This window comes from Stegostoma tigrinum, chromosome 18 (assembly GCF_030684315.1).
Source record: "Stegostoma tigrinum isolate sSteTig4 chromosome 18, sSteTig4.hap1, whole genome shotgun sequence".
Classification (NCBI taxonomy): Eukaryota; Metazoa; Chordata; class Chondrichthyes; order Orectolobiformes; family Stegostomatidae; genus Stegostoma; species Stegostoma tigrinum.
In genome coordinates, this window is record NC_081371.1 from 16,936,695 (window position 1) to 16,958,289 (window position 21,595).

At 41.9% G+C, this 21,595-nt stretch overlaps 1 protein-coding gene across 3 annotated transcripts in view; it reads left to right on the forward strand.

Annotated features, from left to right (window-relative positions):
- Positions 1 to 371: 371 nt before the first annotated feature.
- LOC125461051 (sorting and assembly machinery component 50 homolog) overlaps positions 372 to 21,595 on the forward strand; it is a 28,174-nt gene continuing 6,950 nt past the window's right edge. Inside the window, exons 1-10 of one of the 3 annotated variants that reach the window (XM_048549373.1) lie at positions 372 to 527; positions 3,937 to 4,047; positions 5,199 to 5,300; positions 7,311 to 7,398; positions 7,979 to 8,085; positions 8,171 to 8,301; positions 14,470 to 14,557; positions 15,212 to 15,340; positions 16,734 to 16,805; positions 21,176 to 21,262. In XM_048549373.1, coding sequence (XP_048405330.1) covers positions 507 to 527; positions 3,937 to 4,047; positions 5,199 to 5,300; positions 7,311 to 7,398; positions 7,979 to 8,085; positions 8,171 to 8,301; positions 14,470 to 14,557; positions 15,212 to 15,340; positions 16,734 to 16,805; positions 21,176 to 21,262 — 936 coding nt within the window. In that variant the 5' untranslated portion in view covers positions 372 to 506. The remainder of the gene's footprint in view (positions 528 to 3,936; positions 4,048 to 5,198; positions 5,301 to 7,310; positions 7,399 to 7,978; positions 8,086 to 8,170; positions 8,302 to 14,469; positions 14,558 to 15,211; positions 15,341 to 16,733; positions 16,806 to 21,175; positions 21,263 to 21,595) is intronic. The other 2 variants (XM_048549374.1, XM_048549375.1) reach the window with 2 other exon arrangements.

Sequence of the window (21,595 nt, forward strand, 5' to 3'; positions counted from 1 at the left end):
GAACCACGATAGTCTGATATTGAGCACATTGTTTGAACAATAATCAAGTTGCCCTATTTGGTAACGTGATAGAATCACTTCTTTAAAAACTCAAGATCCGAAAATGCATTTGTCCCCAAATTAATTTTTCTCTATCTAGGCCATAGAGGGACAGGTCAGTTAGTTTTATCTTAATTTATTGTTGTTACAGAGGTATATCGTGTTCAGATTTGAAGACAGAGCCCGCTGTGCTGCGATAGTGTCAACCACGGGCCACATGGCACCCTCTTGTAGGGTGGTTCTCCGGACAGTTGATTGACGGCCGCCTTCCAAGTGCGATTGGCCGCCATCACGGGGCCCGCCTGCCTACTACCAGCCAATCAGCAGGCGCGGCGAGGTGGTCACGTGCTGTGCGATGGCGGCGTTAGCGGCGTCTTTGCTGCTGGGCCGGATTGTGTAAGGGTAGGGCTGGATTCTAGGTAGAGCCTGGCGGCGAGGAGAAATCTCGGATTGGGCTCTCAGTGACTATGGGCACCGTCCAGGCTCGGGTAAGGTCAGGCCAATGATCCTAGATTGCCGGGGAGATCCTTTCAGCGCTCGATTCCCCCCCCCCCCCCCCCCCCCGCTACCCCCAAGCCTTCCTCCCTGTGGCGGCTGGGCCCTCTCAGGAATCAGCGCTGTTCCCAGTGAATCTCACCTGTACTTAACTCCTGCACTACTGTCGACAGGGAACAATTGGCAGTTTCCCCCTTGAATGTTAAGTGAGTTATTTTGTTTTTCTGTTCATTCCTGACATGTTGGTCAGGATTGATTGGCCATCTATAATCTTGTTGAGCCACTGCTGGTGATGTGAGAACAGCGCTTTTTCCTGTAACGGTTTGATGTGGCTGGTTAGTTTGCTAGGTCATTTTAGAGGGAATTTGGGAGCCAACCACATTGCTTATTTTAATAGGTCAGCTTCATAAGTTTGGGTGACTTTAGGCTTCTTGTCACCTTGCTGCTAATGACCTTTCTTTGTGGTTCAAGGGTGTAGGAAAGGGCATTTCTTTTTCAGTGGCACTAATTGTTTGTAGTATTCACAATGGTAGAGCCTGCTCATGAGACAAGTTGTAGAGAGAGATTTTTGAGTGTTATCATGTCTCTGTACCTGCCTAGATGCACAATGAGTGTATGCCATCATTCTTTTAACTTGAGCTGTATTGCTGTTTTGATGGGTGGAGTGGTAAACTAAAGTCACTGTATATCTTGCCTCAGCCTAGCCCTTTTACTGTGCACTTTTGAAAAAGCTAACACTTGAGGTGTTAACAATGGAGCTTCCACCAGCAAGGTCCCTTTGCTGGTGGAACCATTGATTATGATTGGAGGGGTGTTGAATTTTTACATTAGCTGAATGCCGAAAATACTTGGCACATATTTTCTTTTGTGTAGTTTCTGTGGTTACGAGAGCAAATCTATTAGCCAGTTTATAAACGTACAGTCAGGTCCTGCAGACAAAACTGAGATAAAAGGCTAGTTAAACTTTTTGTGGTATTTGAGGGGTGCACGTTAGCTAGGATACTAGGTGAACTGTTAGCTTTCTCAGGTATGGAACACAGGTATGTCTAGTAGTGAAGTCCTTAAGTTGGATTTGTGCTGTTGATTTACAGGAAATAAGAACTCTACCACTGATAAATGATGAGTTGATGGATAAGCATTTTCTGCTGCCACAATTGGGAGAATGTTACAAAGTTGACAGGAGAGTTGGTACTCTGGAAAGGAACTACTTTAAACATTTGGGTTAAATGGACTATTTCTGTGCTGTTTTATTCGCATGTGAGAATCGGAAGAAAGCTGCCTCTCCAAAAGGAGAGAAAGAATTGAAGACAAAATGTTACTCAGAAATCTGTGGAGGAGCTTTTTATTTGATGAAGGGTCTAGGCCCAAAACGTCAGCTTTTGTGCTCCTGAGATTCTGCTTGGCCTGCTGTGTTCATCCAGCTCCACGCTTTGTTATCTTGGAGGAGCTTGTTATCTTTAGAATGCAATGACTATCATACTGGTTAAAAATACAGAAGAATTATTCTGGATTAATAAGAATGATTAAATCTGGTGGTTTGACTGTTAAGCTGTTACAATACCTTCAACAATAAGGTAAATATTGTAAAAATTAAGTTGATCTCCATTGTGAGTTGCAGTCAAATCAGAGTTCCAGGTTCACATTTCCTTAGATCCCGGATCATTGACCTATTGGGGAAAAAAAAACTGGGAACGTGTCATGAAAGAGAATTGTCCACTGAGTGTAGAATGCTGGAAAAGGATAGATATTGTGATTTGTCATCTTAATCCTGACCTGTAAAAATGTAATAAAAATTCTCATGTAATTGAAGACCATTTGATGAATTGGAGGATGTGGTTTGTATCCATATGCTGTCTGTTCTTTATTATTTTGCTTCAGTGAAGAATTTAATTCCCAAAGAGACAACAACATGCAGGAATTAACCCCTGTTGTTGCCCCTCTGGCCTACAGAGATCATGCAACACATATAAATAAAAGCATATAGGCTGGGCAGTAGTAGGTTTCCCATGTATTGTATTCACATAATTGTCTTGTGAACTCACTTGAGGGATGCATGTGACTTGACCATGAGACACAGGAGCAGAATTAGGCCATTCAGCCCATCCATTCTGCTCTGACATTCAATAAGACCATGACTGATCTGATAAGCCTCAACTCTCCTTTCCTGCCTTTTCCCCAAAAACTTTGATTCCCTTACTGATTAAAAATCTCTCTCTTAGCCATGAATATCCTTCACAACCTAGCCTCAGCAGCCCTCTATGATTAATAACTATATAGATTTGGAACCCTTTGAGAGAAGAAATTCCTCCTAATCTGTATCTTAAATGTGCAGTCCCTTTTTTTTTAAAAAACGGATTAAACCCTCTGGTTCTAGACTGTCCACAAGGGGAAATAAATTTTTCCACGTGTATCTTGTTAAGTTCTCTAAGTATTTTCTTGGTTTCTAGAAGGTCTTCTCCCAGTCCAACAGGTACAGGCGCAATCTACATAATCTTTCCTCATAAGGCAGCCCATTCATACCTGTTATCGGCCTTGTGAGCCTTCTCTGGACTTCCTTCAAAGCCATTTTACTTTTCGTTTGATAAGGGGTCCAAAATGCTTCGCAGTATTCCAGCTTTTACAATTTTAGCAAAACCTCCCTTTTACATTTCACTCCCTTTGAAATAAAGGCCAATATTTCATTTACCTTCTTTGTTTACCCGCTGAACTTGGATACTACCTTTTTGTAATTCTCACGATCTTTCTGAAGTTTATTCTGCTCCTTGACATATAACCATAAAATAAAACGATTGGTTTTATTTTAGCTTTGAATAATATTTATGTACTAAAATCTAAAATAAACAGTTTATTATATTTGTTGCTGCACAGAAAAAGGTGTTAACAACTGAAATGTATATTATTTATTAGCAATCTTTAATGTCATGCTCACTATGTCTGCCATTTACCCTTCCAATGTGTATACCCTTACTCCACCCAATGAAAAATGCAGTGAACGTTCGGGGGGGGGGGGAAAAAAATTGCATTAATTGATCATAGTTTTTAATCTGTTTCTTTTTTATTATTAAAATTTTGTGCATGTACTGTTCCTTGGTCCATTGTCATTTTATTGTCTGGCTCATACTTCTGAGATCTGTGCGCTTTTATTTTTCCAGACCCTTTGAGTAAAGGGAACTATTTCAAGCATTTGATCCAACAAAACCAAATTATTTTATTAATTGAATCCAGATGTGCACAGTGCAAGTGAAGAGGAAGAAGCAAACTGCAATTACTGAAGTTTTTAACACCTATGTTTCACCCATTTGACTTTGCCAATTTTTGCCCCTGTTACTGTATCCAATAAGTATGTACTTTTGCACACGAAACACTGCAGAATAAAAGAGAAATGTATACCATATCTTTCAGAGCTTAGAGCCTCTTCCAGTGAGTGGACCGAATTTATCGCCTTCAGTGGATGAACTGGAAACAGTTGAAGTGGAACCTGAGACCAAACAAGAGGTTTTAGAAAATAAAAGAGTGAGAAACTATCTAGTTTAATTTTTTGCTTTTGTTAAAACAGCTTTTGTTATGATCATATGTTGAGATTTTGTCAGTGATTTCACTTAGCTAGTGATGTCAGCTGTGTCATACAGGACAGAACCCTGTCCACCAACCACCATTGTTGCCACTGCTATCAGATCCAGCCGATCAAGTTTGAACTGTAGAGTACAAGAATAATCCACATTGCTCAGTTAAGTCTCTGTTAGCACAGTGATTTAATTTAGTTTGGTTTGAGTATTATTGGAATACTGCATGCAATTCTGGTCTCTTTGCTATAACAAGGATGTTGTCAAATTTGAAAGCATTCAGAAAAGATTTACAAGAATGTTGCCAGATTTGCAGAGTTTAAACTGGACGAAGGCGCTGAATAGGCTCGAGTTATTTTCTCTGGAGTGTCGGATGCTGAGAGGTGACTTTATAGAGGTTTATAAAATCATGAGGGGACATGGATAGAGTAAGTAGCCAAGGACTTTGCCCCAGAGTGCGGGAGTCCAAGACTAGAATGCATAGGTTTCAAGTGAGAGGGAAAAGATTTATAAGGGACCTAAGGGGCAACCTTTTCACACAGAAGATGGTACGTGTATGAAATGTGCTGCCAAGGAAGTGGTACAAGCTGGTACAATTGCAGTGTTTAAAATGCATCTGGATGGGTATATGAGCAGGAAAGATATAGAGTGATATGGGCCAAATGTTGGGAAATGGGACTAGGTTAATTTAGGATATCTGGTCAACATGGATGAGTTGGACCGAAAGGCCTGTTTCTGTGCTGTATATCTTTTTGACTCTGACTCAACTGGGTGATGTAACTGGCACATGTAGCAATACAATATTAAATACATGTTAAACCATTTGCAGAACTTCATTCTTTCCAAACCTCTGATACATTGTAAATTCCTGAAATTGGTCAAGGCTTGATTTGGTTTCCTGCTTAATCCTTGGTCCTTGTTTTTTTTTCTTCTTGCTAGACCCTAATAAATAATTTATGGTTGTAGGCCATGTTAGAGGTCCTACTAGAAAGAATTATGCTCAGGAAAAGGGAAATAGATTTTTTTTTAAGTTGAATTTGTACATGCTTATTTTAAATTTAGAAGAATTCTCAAGGTTATAAACTCTCTTTGCTGTTGTAGGTGGTTGTTCAGCATGTGCACATTGACGGAATTAGCAGAACTAAAGATGATCTCTTAGTGTATGAAATTGCTGATGTATTCAAAGCTAAAAACCTCATTGAGGTAAGTATACCCATAAAAATTAGTAGAGCAACTTTGCAACTTCAAGGTGTTGAACTTCCAGGGCCCACTCCATTGGCATGTTAGTCAAATTGTAGGAGAAAATGATTTGTATTTCAATTGGGTGGGCGCAGGAGCAAAATCCCTCGACTAATTAATGGTGAAAAATGCATGCGATATAAGAAGTGCATAAAATATCATGCACAATGTTTGTCTTCACTATGGCTTTGTGATATTAGTCATGACTGTTATGCCAATTGTCTAATGTAAAATGTCAATTTTTCTCCTGCTCAACTGCTGTAAAGAGCAAACGTCCTAATGTCGTTGTTACATTAACCAGTCTATGAATAGAATGATTGTTATTAGAACATGTTATTAACAATAACGTAATAAATTGATGTTCCGATCAAATCTGTAAGATTCTATCTTATGAAAGTAGGCCATTTATGTGCCCCACAGACTTGTAGTGCAGATTGTCCGTCTTCCCCTTGAGTTCCATCTGTACTGATTTTAATAGTCTCAGCTGGTTAGATTAAAGTGCAAAGTAATATTTTCAGACATTACCCTTCACAAGAACAGGATATAAGTGTGGAAACATGGGGTCTTAATTACCTTTCTGGCCCATTTCAAACAGACATTGACAAAATGAATGACCAACAATGTAAATTACTATGCTCTTGACCACACGGTTCTATTTGTATGCGACAGGCAAAGATTGGATTTAATGTTTTGTCTTGAACCTTGTTTCTTGGGTGGTGTATGCTCCCTTAGTCATATTAAGCTGAAGTATGAACCATGATTAGACAATTGAATCTGCTTACTGGTGATTGTAAGATTATTTTGCCAGCTCTCACATCAGCATGCTAACACTTGAGTCAAAACTGACACCTGAACAGAGCTATGTGACCAGAATTTATGCAAATACAAATGGATATGAATAGTATGTTTATTTAGTATATACTATGATATATCTGAAGTAATGCAGCTGTATTGCAATAACTGAAGTCTGTGGTGCAGAAGAAGGCCATTTAGCTCATTGTGCCCGCACTGGCAAATCATTTGAGCATTATCTCTAGTGCCAAATCTCCTGCTTCCCTATACCCTTACACATTATCTTTTTTCCAGATAATCGTCCAATACCTCTCTTGAACCTGTCTCTATAGTTCTAGGCAGTATGTTCTATACCCTAACAATCTGCTCAAATGAAAAGGTTTTATTTGCACAACACATTTTCTTCTTTTACAGGACACTTTTTAAAATTATGTTGTCTTGTTCTTGTTCCCTTTGCAAGCAGAAAGAATTTCCCTCTACCTATTGCTTTCAGCCTGCTGGATAGAAACATAATGTGTGTACCATTATAGCCATAAGCTATGTGTCGAGTAGAAGAATATTCAGAAACATTTGTTGAGTATTGTAGAGAAGTATGATGGTTATGAAATTCAGGCCTTGAGCATATTTTTTAAAACTACAAAATACTGAATGATGTTTCTAGCCCTTGTCATTGTGTGTGTTCTGAATTGGGGAATGCTTGTACTTCATGTACCCATACAATGTTGTCACTTGTTATAGGTCAGCAAGAGATTTTCAAGGTCAAGGGGAGCAGAATCAACCCAATTCAGCACCAACAGATTAAATTTGAACTGACGGGCGAGATTGAACTCTGCAGCTGTTCGTTTGCTCCACTGTGTTGGTTTTATTGGTTATGGATTCAGCTTTGTTGTTATTTTGTTTTTTTTGATAGTCACTGAGGCCAAACAGTTTTTCTTGAGTCTACATTTTCTTGACAGTAGTATGTGTCATCCTCAAACATTCCAGTAATGTTTTTCAAAAAATTAAAGCTTGTCCCCTGAAATTAATCCATGTAATGTTTCAGATAGAAGCAAAACTTAGCGAGGCTGAATTTAGCAAGGAGCAGTACCGAATTAAATTTAATACTTACATAATACTTTTGTCATTGTAAGACCTGTTTTGTTGCAGAGTTTGAAATTTTTCTTTTTCTGTCTTTTCTAAAAGGTGATGAAGAAGTCTCATGAAGCTCGTGAACGCTTGCTTCGCCTGGGGATTTTCAGAAATGTGGAAGTCCTTATTGATACTGCCCAGGGTAACTCTAAGATATACACACTCTCACCTTCTACCACCTTGTGGTTCCTGGCATAGCTGATCGCAATTAAACAGTATTTCTGAGAAGCCTAGTCCTGAAAGTAGGATGCCTCCTTAAATATTTTTCTTTGTTTTTGCCAACCCTCCAATTCAGCCTTTGCTGCTTTTTTTTCAAAAGCATCTGCGATTAGATTGGTAAACCACCTGGTGACATCATAACTCTGTCTTTCACCTGTACCATTTATTCAGTATTTCAATCACATTAACCCTCTGCGCGGGTCCAGTAACCCCTGTATCTGGCTACTGCATTGTCCTCGATACTTGTCAAAAAAGGGAAACAAGTAACTTATTTCCACTGTCACTGTTACAAATCCGGAATAAGCTATGTAAGTACTGGTGGAGGATGTGCTCCTTCCCTCCCCTGAAAGTTAAAGGTGGTATATATAAAGAACTCATGAAATGGTTGTTTTGAATTCAGAAGCTCTGTTAAACATGCTTTGACCGGTTATGTGCAATGATCTATGTTGTTGCAGAGCTTTCTGATTTTTGTTTATGCTTGATACATTTTGTTGATATTAAAGGTGAAGAGGCAGTAGCTGAAGGATTGGACGTGATATTTGAAGTAAAGGAAATGAGACGATTGACTGGAAGCTACAACACTATGGTTGGCAATAATGAAGGAAGTATGGTAAGAAGGTTTTTATAATTGCATGAGTTGTAAAGAATACAGCTGCAATTGTAGTTCTCAACTTTTTCTCTTTTCTTTTACTTAGGTTTTGGGTCTAAAGCTGCCCAATCTATTTGGTCGAGCAGAAAAAATAACTTTCCAATTCTCCTATGGAACAAAAGAGACATCTTATGGCCTCTCATACTTTAAACCACAGCCTGGTAACTTTGACAAAAAGTAAGCACTTAGTCTCTGCCTTTCCAGCATATGAGAAAGAGCAGTATAAAATTATGATTTTGTTGTGTGTTCATGCCATGTCCGATGTTTCCGTAAAACATTAGATTCATAGAGCACAAGAAAAGACCTTTCAGACCATTGAGCCTGCCTGAGTCAAAATCGAGCACCTGACTGTTCTAATCTGGCTTTTCAGCACTTGTATACCTTAGAATGCAATTGCACATCTAAATATTTCTTAAATGTTATGAGGGTTTCTGCCTTTACCACCCTTGGAAGCAGTGAGTTCCAGGTTCCATCCTCTGGGTGGATTTTTCTTCCTTTCGTTTCCCCTCCAACCATCTACTGTGTACCTTAAATATATGTCGCCTGGTCATTGATCCTTCCTGCAAGAGGCAAGAGTCCTTACTGTCTGTGCTATCTAGGCTGATCATAATTTTAAATATCTCAATCTTCTATGTATCTTCACCAGTATATTCATATCACGCCTGTAATGTGTATTTTAGAACTGCACACTGTATTGAAATTATTTTCCAAATGATAACCATTGATTTGTGAATGTTTTCCAATGCCAATGAATATTTGATTTTGTGATTTATGGGAATAATTTAGGTTTCCAATAAGTATTACGCAGAAATGCAACCTTCACTTGTGTCATCAAGCTCCAAGATAATAAAATGTGAGGCTGGATGAACACAGCAGGCCAAGCAGCATCTCAGGAGCACAAAAGCTGACGCTTCGGGCCTAGACCCTTCATCAGAGAGGGGGATGGGGTGAGGGTTCTGGAATAAATAGGGAGAGAGGGGGAGGCGGACCGAAGATGGAGAGAAAAGAAGATAGGTGGAGAGGAGAGTATAGGTGGGGAGGTAGGGAGGGGATAGGTCAGTCCAGGGAAGACGGACAGGTCAAGGAGGTGGGATGAGGTTAGTAGGTAGATGGGGGTGTTGCTCGACCTCTTCATCTCCAACTGCCGTTGAGACATTAACCGCCTCAACCTCTCCACCCCTCTCACCCGCTCCAACCTCTCCCCCGCAGAACGGGCAGCCCTCCGCTCCAACCCCAACCTCACCATCAAACCCGCAGACAAGGGTGGCGCAGTGGTAGTATGGTGCACTGACCTCTACATCGCCGAGGCCAGACGCCAACTCTCCGACACCACCTCCTACCGCCCCCTCGATCATGACCCCACACCCGAGCACCAAACCATCATCTCCAACACCATTCATGACCTCATGACCTCATGACCTCTTCACCTCAGGGGACCTCCCACTCACAGCCTCCAACCTCATTGTTCCCCAACCCCGCACGGCCCGTTTCTATCTCCTTCCCAAAATCCACAAACCTGCCTGCCTTGGTCGACCCATCGTCTCAGCCTGCTCCTGCCCCACCGAACCCATCTCCACCTATCTGGACTCCATTTTCTCCCCTTTGGTCCAGGAACTCCCCACCTACGTCCGTGACACCACCCACGCCCTCCACCTCCTCCAGGATTTACAATTCCCTGCCCCCAACACCTCATCTTCACCATGGACGTCCAGTCCCTATACACCTGCATTCCGCATGCAGATGGCCTCAAGGCCCTCCTTCTTCCTGTCCCGCAGGCCCGACCAGTCCCCCTCCACCGACACCCTCATCCGCCTAGCTGAACTCGTCCTCACCCTCAACAACTTCTCTTTTGACTCCTCCCACTTCCTACAGACTAAGGGGGTGGCCTTGGGCACCCGCATGGGCCCCAGCTATGCCTGCCTCTTTGTAGGTTACGTGGAACAGTCCCTCTTCCGCACCTACACAGGCCCCAAACCCCACCTCTTCCTCCGGTACATTGACTGTATCGGCGCCGCCTCTTGCTCCCCAGAGGAGCTCGAACAGTTCATCCACTTCACCAACACCTTCCACCCCGACCTTCAGTTCACCTGGGCCATCTCCAGCACATCCCTCACCTTCTTGGACCTCTCAGTCTCCATCTCAGGCAACCAGCTTGTAACTGATGTCCGTTTCAAGCCCACCGACTCCCACAGCTACCTAGAATACACCTCCTCCCACCCACCCACCCTCCTGCAAAAATTCCATCCCCTATTCCCAATTCCTCCGCCTCCGCCGCATCTGCTCCCACGATAAGACATTCCACTCCCGCACATCCCAGATGTGCAAGTTCTTCAAGGACCGCAACTTTCCCCCCACAGTTATCGAGAACGCCCTTGACCGCGTCTCCCGCATTTCCCGCAACACATCCCTCCCACCCCGCCCCCGCCACACCTGCCAAAAGAGGATCCCCCTCGTTCTCACACACCACCCTACCAACCTCCGGATACAACGCATTATCCTCCGACACTTCCGCCATCTACAACCCGACCCCACCACCCAAGGCATTTTTCCATCCCCACCCCTGCCTGCTTTCCGGAGAGACCACTCTCTCCATGACTCCCTTGTTCGCTCCACACTGCCCTCCAACCCCACCACACCCGGCACCTTCCCCTGCAACCGCAGGAAATGCTACACTTGCCCCCTCACCCCTATCCCAGGCCCCAAGATGACATTCCACATTAAGCAGAGGTTCACCTGCACATCTGCCAATGTGGTATACTGCATCCACTGTACCCGCTGTGGCTACCTCTACATTGGGGAAACCAAGCGGAGGCTTGGAGACTGCTTTGCAGAACACCTCCGCTCGGTTCGCAACAAACAACTGCACCTCCCAGTCTCAAGCCATTTCCACTCCCCCTCCCATTCTTTAGATGACACGTCCATCATGGGCCTCCTGCAGTGCCACAATGATGCCACCCGAAGGTTGCAGGAACAGCAACTCATATTCCGCCTGGGAACCCTGCAGCCTAATAGTATCAATGTGGACTTCACCAGTTTCAAAATCTCCCCTTCCCCAACTGCATCCCTAAACCAGCCCAGTTCGTCCCCTCCCCCCACTGCACCACACAATCAGCCCAGCTCTTCCCCTCCACCCACTGCATCCCAAAACCAGTCCAACCTGTCTCTGCCTCCCTAACCTGTTCTTCCTCTCACCCATCCCTTCCTCCCATCCCAAGCCGCACCCCCATCTACCTACTAACCTCATCCCACCTCCTTGACCTGTCCGTCTTCCCTGGACTGACCTATCCCCTCCCTACCTCCCCACCTATACTCTCTCCACCTATCTTCTTTTGTGTCCATCTTCGGTCCGTCTCCCCCTCTCTCCCTATTTATTCCAGAACCCTCACCCCATCCCCCTCTCTGATGAAGGGTCTAGGCCCGAAACGTCACCTTTTGTGCTTTTGAGATGCTGCTTGGCCTGCTGTGTTCATCCAGCCTCACATTTTATTATCTTGGATTCTCCAGCATCTGCAGTTCCTATTATCTCATCAAGCTCCATATCTCTTTGGCAAGGATTGGGGAACTACAGAGTGTAAATTTTGACCCAAATATTGCAGTGAAAAGCATGGGAAAGCTGATGGTGCTTAGAATTATTTTAATGAAAATGCAACAGCAAATTCTGCCAAGAGTAGGTGCACAATTGGATGTGGAAATTGAGAGGTTCCTGTTAGGAGGGGTGTTGCTATGTTTTAGCTTTGCAAAAGCAGTATCTAATGGTTTAGCTTTTTATTCAAACGTATTAAGTGATGTAAAGATCTTGTATTTGTACTATCAGTATGAAGTAAAGTTGCCACAGAAAGCTAGGCCAAGCCTTAAGTACCTTGTTAATGCTGTAATAAGTGTTAGGTATCCCAGTGAATCTCTCTGGCAAGAAAATTAACTATTACTGTATATCCCTGAAAGAAGATACTTTGTTAAAGTTTTTCATCTGGCAGTCTTTTTAGGTCAATTTTATATGAACACTAATTTAGGGGGAAAACCAACTCCAATATTGTATGCTAAGAGAGGGCTGATTGGTTCATGACAGGATTTTGTTGGAGACATTGTCATAAAGAAGGCACCCACTAATGATGATTGACAGTTAACTACCACATGCTGTTTGCATATTTCAAACCAGGCAGGTTGCTCTTGAATGGCCAAGGTGGTGTTCTGACAAGTGAACCAGCGAGTGGCTGTCACTTATTTTGTTGAATTGAAGTAAATGCAAACATATACGTGTTCTTTCTGTCTGCACTAAACGGGGTCTCATGTATTAATATGTGTAACTTCAAGTAAGTACGTGTGCCAGCCCAAGAGACCTACTGACAAAACTAAGAAGTGAAATTGCTCTCACTATCCAAATTATCTAGCAAATGCTGATGCTTGCTATGTAGGTTGTACACCCCAAAGACAAGCAGATCATTTAAAATAGCATATCCTTTGGCTGTTTGTCACAAACGAGTTACTGTTGATATCAAACCAGCCATGCTTGCTTGCATAACTCCTATCAATAGTCATTGAATCACTCAGCACAGAAACAAGCCTATCGGCTCAACCAGTCAATGCCAGACTAATCGCAAACTACCTAGTCCCACCTGTGCCCTCCTGGCCCATATCCTGGCAAACCTTTCCTATTCACGTACTTATCCAAATGTCTTTTTAAAAATTGTAATTGTACCCACATCCACCACTTTCTCGGGAAGTTCATTCCAGAGGTGAGCCACCCTCTGTGTGGGGTAAACAAAAATTGCAACCCATGTCATTTTTGAATGTTTTTTTTTCTCTCACTTTTAAAAACATGCTCCCTAGTCTTAATCCCCCATCCTAGGGAAATGACAAACACCATTAATTCTATCTATACTCCATTATTTTAAAAACTTGTAAAAGGCCACTTCTCTACCTCCTACGTCCTCGTGAAAAAGAGGTCCCAGCCTCTCCTTATAACTCCAACCCTCCATACCTGGCAACATCCTGGCAAGTCTCTTCTGATCCCACTCCAGCTTAATAATATCCTTCCCATAACTGGGTGACCCGACTGGACACAGTATTCCAGACAAGGCCTCATCAATGTTCTGTACAACCACAACGTGACTTCTCAATTCCTATACTGAAAGGATGGAGTAATAAAGACAAGCATGCCAAATGCCTTTTTAACCACCCTGTCTATATGTGATGCAAACTTCAAAGAATTATGTACCTGTACCCCTAGGTCCGTCTTCTACAACACGACTCAAGGCCCTACCTTGAATTATGTAAGTCCTACCATCCTTTGTTGTACCAAAATGTAATAACGCACATTTATCCAAGTTAAACACCATCTGCCATTTTTCAGCCCATTACCCATTTGATCAAGATCCCCTTGTAATCCTAAAAAACCCGATAGTGTCAAACATTAGATGTGATTTTGCAATTGGACACTGTTCGCTGGTCCCCCTGCACCTCTAAATATTCCCAGTTTAAGTGACACTCTGCTTTTTCCCGCCAATATAAACATCTTCACATTTTCCCCTGTTATACTCTCTCTGCCAGAATTTTGCACGCTTACTAAAACTATCTGCGTTGGTGTGCAGCTTTAAGATGTCTTCACACTTACTTTCCAACCTGTCTTGGTGTTGTCTGCAAATTTAGCTACAATTGCCTTTTCTCAGCTAGAAACAAAGCCAGTTGGAATTAGAACCTTTATAACTTAAAGAAATATAATGCTTTGACCATTTCGACGTATACAAATTTGGAAATAAATAACACTTGTTACCATAATAATTAGCTAACTAGTTGTCCAATTGTTTCAATGCAAGCATCTGTCACTTTCAGTGTTTTTCAGAAATCACAAACATAAACAGAGGCCACATCAATTTATGCCTGGAAGTAATAAAATTAATGATGACTGGGCTTTGTACAAGGCAGGAATTAAACTGAGGGATTTGGAGATTTCATGCGGTTTAATGAGTTATTGTTCCCTACTTTTTCTCTGGGCTGAACTGTATAATTCAGATTGGAAAACAAATATCCGTTTTAATGTAATGAAACTGCAGCATTTGTACTAAAAGCAAATGTTGTGGTCAGTTTGCTTACTGGGCTGGTTTATTAGTTTGCACACGTTTTATTACCCTGCTGGGCCACATCATTAGTGCAGTGAAGCGTTATTGTGTTTTCCCACTTGTTATTTAAATTCTGGGGTCTGTTGGAGTTGATTACTTCACTTCTGGTTTTTCTCTGTAGTGGTGTGTATATCGGGTCTGATCCTAGGTATTTATTGATGGATGCCTTGGTTGCATGATATAAACAAAAACAATTGCTCGTCAATTGAAATATGTTTTTTTTTTGCAGTTTTTCTGTCAATTTGTACAAGGTAACTGGACAGTTTCCTTGGAGCTCGCTTCGTGAAACTGATAGAGGTCTTTCAACTGAATACAATGTACGGGTGAAGTACTTTTGTTACTTAATTGTTTTAATTTATAAATTTAGTGATGTTGTTTATTTGTAATGGTGCACTGTGTATAATTTCTGTGATTAAAAATATTTACCAATACCAGTGTGATTATGTTAGCATGCTTGATGGTGTGAAAGGAAGTGCTGGAGAATTAGAATAAGTCACAGTTTTGGGATTAGAGGTACTGCAGCACAGCATGTGAATACAAAGATCTTGATATGGAAATGACAAAGAATGTTCCTGCAGATTTGATCATAATTGTAAGTCTTTGTTTTGAAGTAGAGACTACTTTCAAGAACCTATACTACATTGTCCCCGTACTAAGGGGAAGCTATTACTATTGAATTATCACAGCATATTCTTTTTGTAAACAAGATAAAATATTGCACCTATTTTCTGTACACTATAGCGGAGATTGAGACTTAGCAACTGATTTGTTTGAGCATTAGGTTTGAATAATTATTTTCTAATCATTTGATAGTTGCGATCGTGAACATGTCGTTCAGAATATTATATAGGGAAATTGTTTGTGCTGAGATTTCTTTTAGAACCAGGGCAATACAGAATAACTAATTTGCTTTGGAACTGTAATATAATATTCTCCAGGTGCTGATGTAGGGATCTTTCTTCTCGTTGCAGTTTCCAATCTGGAAAACACATCACACTTTGAAATGGGAGGGAGTTTGGAGGGAGTTGAGCTCTTTGTCACGCACAGCATCCTTTTCTGTTCGGGAAGAAAGTGGTCATTCTCTCAAATCTTCGCTTTCGGTAAAACTTCAATTGTTGCAAATATGTTGAGACCCTTTTATTGAAGTTAATCAGCCTCATTTACAGATTAAAATGCTTAAATTTTAAACTGACTTCTCAACACGTTCCCATTTTCTGACGTTGATTTTTCTGCCTCATTAACAACTATTTTGCATTCGTGCTGGTGAAACCCAGCCTTGATGGCTTTATGAAGGACAGTACTGCATTTTATTTTTGTCAAACAGTAAAGTAATCAGTAACTTCTTGAGAGATATTCTCTCTTTACCTGTTATTAAAGTCCAGCTGTCTCATTTGCTGAAATTGTAATGACAGTCCAAGTCTGATTCAAATTCATTTATCCCACTGACACTAGGTTTTGCAAAAGTGTCTTTGTGGTACTTGCTCAACAATTGTATAATGCGTACTTTTCCATTCTTTCCTATCGAAAGGAGACATGCTTCTCTCCACCTCTCTCTCTGTCTTCTCCCCCAAACCCCAAATCCCCCAGTTAGTCATGAGTGCAAAGCTCTAACCTCTCTCTCATTAAAAAAAAATTCCACAATTAGTTCGAAGAAACGGCTTTCAGGGTACCTGTGTAAAATGAATTCATAGAATAGAATCCCGACAATGCAGGTAGAGGCCATTCAGCCCAATGGATCTGCACCGATCCTTCAAAGAGTGTCCGACCTCCTCTATCCTTGTAAGCCCATGTTTATTGCCTGTGCATCCCTGGAAGCTATGGGGCTAACTAACATGGCCAATCCACCTAACCTGGGCATCTTTGGACTGTGGGAGAAAACAGGAACGTCCAGAGCGGAGAATGTAGAAACTTGACAGAAACAGCCACCCAAGGTTGGAATTGAATCTGAGTCCCTAGCACTTTGAGGGAACAGTGCCAATCATTGAGCCACCGTTCCACCCTAGCAGGGTTAACAGAATTGAAACTGGTGGTAAACCAAACGCACAGAATACAGTCCAGTGAACTAAACCTCTAAATCAGCTGGTGTGCTTTAATTCCCATTTTAGACACCAAAAATTCTATCCTTGGCCACAGGAGTATCTGAAATTCAGTAGAATAACTCTCAAAAACAAGATGTGAATTATTCAGGATCAGTTCTGTAGGGCAACAATAAATGTAATCCAAATGTTTCCAAGCACTTCACACTGTATTACTTGGCAGGGCACAGACTTGTGGATAAAATGAAACAACATTTTGCCCAATCACTGTCACGCAAATAGCAATGAATAAATGACCAGTCTGTACAGTTGCAGTTCCTACTAATTTGAGTTTTAATTGATACAGTTCAATGCAGTTTTTGTGACAGCATATTGGGAATACATTAATATTAGTTCTGTGCTGTGGAAATTTTATTACTGTTGGAATACTGGTCTACATTATTATTTTTCTTCACAGCACACCATGACTATTGACACTCGGAATTCAGCGATCCTCCCCAAACGTGGAGCTTTGCTCAAAATCAACCAGGTAAAGCAGAAGTATTGGCAAATGAATATGTGTAAAGCACCAAAACGTACACATTTCAGCATTTGTCAACGTGAGGTAGATCATTTTCAAGGTGACAGAAAAGTTGTGTTTCAGTTTTTATTGAGGAAACTGCAAATGTTATGCCAGAATCAAAGATCAATCTGCTTCATGAGAAAGGTTCACTGAAGTCTTTGATTTTTGAGGAACATTAGGGCACTTAAATTAACCTGGGGAATCCATATTTAATGTTGTTTTGCTTTAATATTGCTAGGTTGTTAAGACTGAAAATCTTGTTCAGCATTGAAAGACTTATTTTAATACTGTCATTTACTACAGAATCTTACTGATCCAAGTGGCACCATTTTGATACAACTTCTCCCTCTCTCAGATCTGGGACTACTCCCAGCCTTCCAACTGCGGCCTAACCTTATGCTGCATCATTGCCTGAAGTCTTCATTTAAGAGCCCTCAGTAACCGGAACCCAGACTGCTCAGCCCCAGCCATGACACCACTGCCATCTGACAGTGCTGATCTGATATGCCAGGATGCATCAGGACATGAAGTCACCCCAGTCAAGTTCAACAGTCCCTTCACAAGGCCCTGGCAGACTGACCCACAGCCAGTCAAACAATACAGGTGAACCTCCAATTTCCCCTTTGACCTCCAGCCCAGATAAAACCCAGCAACCCCCCTTCGCTATCCCATCTGCCATGAACCGTAAACGGCAGCAGGAATCCTGATAACATTGGCCACCATCATTGGTAGGGGTGATAAGATGAATACCACCAGCCCCAGCCATGTCTATACTGCACCAGCCAGAGGGACAGATAGGATAGAGAGGCCAAGGTTGTAGTGCCACGAATGAAGAGCAGCTCAGCTCCACTGAATGATGGCTTGATCAGTCACTGGTAAAGGCATGAGTTGTCCTACAGCTGTTTCAAATAAGGCCACCCGGCAGGGCCAGGAATAAATGACCACCCCCGCAATTGACCTTAAGCCCAACAGGTGAAGGTCCCTGCCACCACCACCTGCTCAGACCTCAGATAGTGGCCTCCAGTCTTGGGGCATTCAGTCCAGAAGGTGCTGTAAGTAGAAAGTTCCATTCCTTGTTAATATTTTAAAATGTATTTTAAGTTATTTCATTTACTAATGTGGGAGTTACAGCACTGAAATTTCTTTCATTTGGGAACGTACAGGTATAATATTTGACCTTACTCGGTTAAGGAAGGTACCTTGCATTCATTTTAAGGCACAAGTGTATCACTGGTATAGTCAGCATTTATTGCCCATCCCTGAATGTCCTGCAAAAGGTGAAAGCCACTTGCTTGCATACAGCTGAGTGGTTTGCTGTCCCATTGTAGGGACATTTGAGTCGACAACAATGTTCAGTGTTGGGAGTCAGTTAGAAGATAATGTGAATAAAAAATACAGATTAATAAATCAGATGGGTTTTCACAATAATCTACTGGGATTGTTATTGCTTTTACTAATACAAGCATCTTCTTTCTGATTATGTTTAAATTCCATGCTGTTGTGGTGGGATTTGCACATATCTCCCCAGTTTATTCAGCTGTTTTCCTGCAAAGTAGACCGTGTCCTTTTGAAGACTGTTTGACAGGTTGGCTTATACCTGGTGGTGTTTAAAAGAATGAGAGGTGATCTTATTGAAACATAAAGTTTTGAGTCGACTATGCAGAGTAGACACAAGGAGGATATCCTGTCTTGTGGAAGAGATGAGAACCAGGAGACATCTTTCTTAAAAATAAGAGCACCCCAATTTAAGATGGAGACCAGGACGCTATTTTTCTGAGGGCTGTCTGTGGAATTCTCTGTTTCAGAAAGTAGTGGATGCTGTGTCATTGAATTTATTCAAGGGAGAATTTGTTTGATTTTGATAGATGAGAGTAATGAGAAGCGTATAGGAAAGTAGAGTTGAGACCACAACCAGATCAACCATGATCTTATTGAATGGTGGAGCAGGCTTCAAAGCGTTGAATGGCCTAAACCAATCCTAAGCCGTAGAGTCACAGAAGCACAGAAACAGACCTTTTGGTCCAATTCGTCTGTAGTGACCAGACATCCCAATCTTACTTAGTCCCAGTTTGCCAACATTTGGCCATATCTCTCTAAACCCTTTTCTATTCTGACATTTATCCAGATGCCTTTTAAATGTTGTAATTCTACCCACTGCCTCCTCATCCTCTCGCAGCTCATTCCACCCTCTGCATGGAAACCTTCAGGTTCCTTTTAAGATCTTTCCCCTCTCATCTTAAACCTGTGCCCTCTAGCTATGGACTGCTCCACCCTAGGATAAAGACTTTGGCTATTCTGTCCACGTCCCTCATGATTTTATAAACCGCTATAACCTCAGCCTCCGATACTCCAGGGAAAATAGACCCAGCCTATTCAGCCTTTCCCTATAGCTCAAACCATCCAATACTGGCAACATCCTTGTAAATCTTTTCTGAACTCTTTCAAGTTTAACAACAACCTGCCTACAGACAGGTGATTAGAGTTGTACGCAGTATTCTAAATGTATCCTGACCAGCTGCAACATGATGTCCCAACCCCTGTATTCAGCATTCTGACCAATGACGGCAAGCATGCCAAATGCTGCATTCACCATTGCAACTTCGCTTTCAATGAACTGTGCGTCCGCATCGCTGTGTCTCTTTGTTTGGCAACGTTTCCCAAAGCCCTAACATTAACTGTATAAGTCCTACTCTGGTTTGCCTTACAAAAGTGCAGCACCTCGCATTTATGTAAATTATTCTCCATCTGCTACTCCTTGGCCCATTGGTCCATCTGATCAAGATCCCATTATACTGCAAGATAATCTTTTTCATAGTTGACCACACCACCTATTTAGGTGTCATCTGCAAACTTACTAACCATGCCTCCTATATTCACAACCAAATCATTTCTGTAAATGATGTCAAGTAGTGGACCCAGCACTGAACCTTGTCACAGAACTCCAGTCCAAAAAAAAACTGCCCATCATCACCCTCTGTCTCCTGCCTTCAAGCCAACTTTGTATCCAATTGACTAGCTTCCCCCCGGATCCTACGTGATATAATTTAAGCAGCCCTGTGTCCTGCAGTTGGTCTAGGTCTCCAAGTTACTATAGTTCTGAAGCACTGTCACATCAGACTAAAAATATTAACTCTGTTTCTCTGTCTACAGACACTGCCAGACCTGCTGAGTTTTTCCTGTACAGTTTGGTTTTTATCTCTGAATTACTAGAGTAGACACCTAACCACTATGTTGGGTCTAGGCCCGAACCGTCAAGCTTTCCTGCTCCTATGGTGCTGCTTGGCCTGCTGTGTTCATCCAGCTGTACAACTTGTGATCTCTAACCGTTATGTTACCTTTGTTTCTATCTATTGTTTCAGTCATCTCAGATATTGGTCCTCATTCCCATCTGGTGTGGCTCTTGAAGTGCTAGATGGCTGATTTTAAGATGGTGGTGGAGTAGGACTTCAGCTGGAGTGTGTCTGCTCTGCCTGTTCTTCTATTCTTCTTCTTTTTCCACTTTGATCTTCCACTGCACTTTTCTGTCTTTGCCGTCTTCTTTGTCGTTGTCATCGTCTTCTTCAACTCCCGCCCTCCGGCAAGCAATGACTCACAGCCTTCCTCTGGTTCAGTGCCCTCCTGGTGTCGTGCAGTGGTCTCCCAGTGTGGTGCAATGATGTCTTGGCTTGGCACCATGGCCTCCTCTAATAGGGATCTCCTGGTGTGGCATGGCAACGTCCTGTAGCAAACTCCCAGCATGATGATTTGCAGTAGTGGCCACCTCCAATCGGGGCCTCCCAGCATGGTGCAGCAACCTTTCGGCATCCTGCAGCAATCTCCTGGCTTGGTGTGAAGCAGAGGCCTGGTACAGACTGGAAGCTAGTGTGGCCTATTGTACTGAAGGTTTATTTCTGTAATGCTGATTGTTTGTTCTATTTTCCGTATTGTCTAAATCTTGTAACTAAAGCAGCTGTGCCTTGGTAATTCTGTTTCTAGCCAGCATTGTAATCGGTGATGGATAAACCTTTACTATACTCGTTGAATGTATATGACAATAAAGGCTATTCTAATCTAGATGCTTTGAAAAATGCTGCATATTACAGGCAGAAATTCTCAATTGTTCTAAGATTGCTTGATTTAGTTGATGCAGGCCATTAAAACAAGAAATCTGAGTAAATTTATCATATGTCCTCTTTTATCTTGGATGTTTAAAAATAATTGCCGAAGAAAGAAACATTTGTTGTACTTATGAAGCTATTAGTCTTGTCTATGCACTTAAGTACAGTGCAGGCTGGAATAATTGTTGTCTGTTCCCAAGCATATTTGTTATGACATCAATTTTTTTCCCTTTTGAATAGGAGCTGGCGGGTTACTGTGGAGGTGACGTGAACTTTTTGAAGGAGGATGTTGAGCTACAGTTCAATACCAGTCTGTTATGGGATTGTGTAAGCGCTCGTGTCTTCAATTATTTGTGATTTCTAGTTCTGGTTAGAGTACAACTGGTTGGCTTAGAAATGTTAAGTCTCGGACAAGATTTCATGTAGTAGCAGTATCACCTGTCCGATGCAGTTCTTTTGCTACATGCTACGCAAGTTGCATTTCTGAAGAAGTGCTCAGAATGATTCGCATTGCAACGTGAGATTGAATGATAGAAGGGAATCTTCATGTTTTAAGAAAAACAATTTATTTCCTGGGGTGATTAAATTTCAATGTAGTTTTGACACTGACCTTTCTTCATTCCTGAATTCTTGGTTCTCCAACATTGCTGCGCACCACCA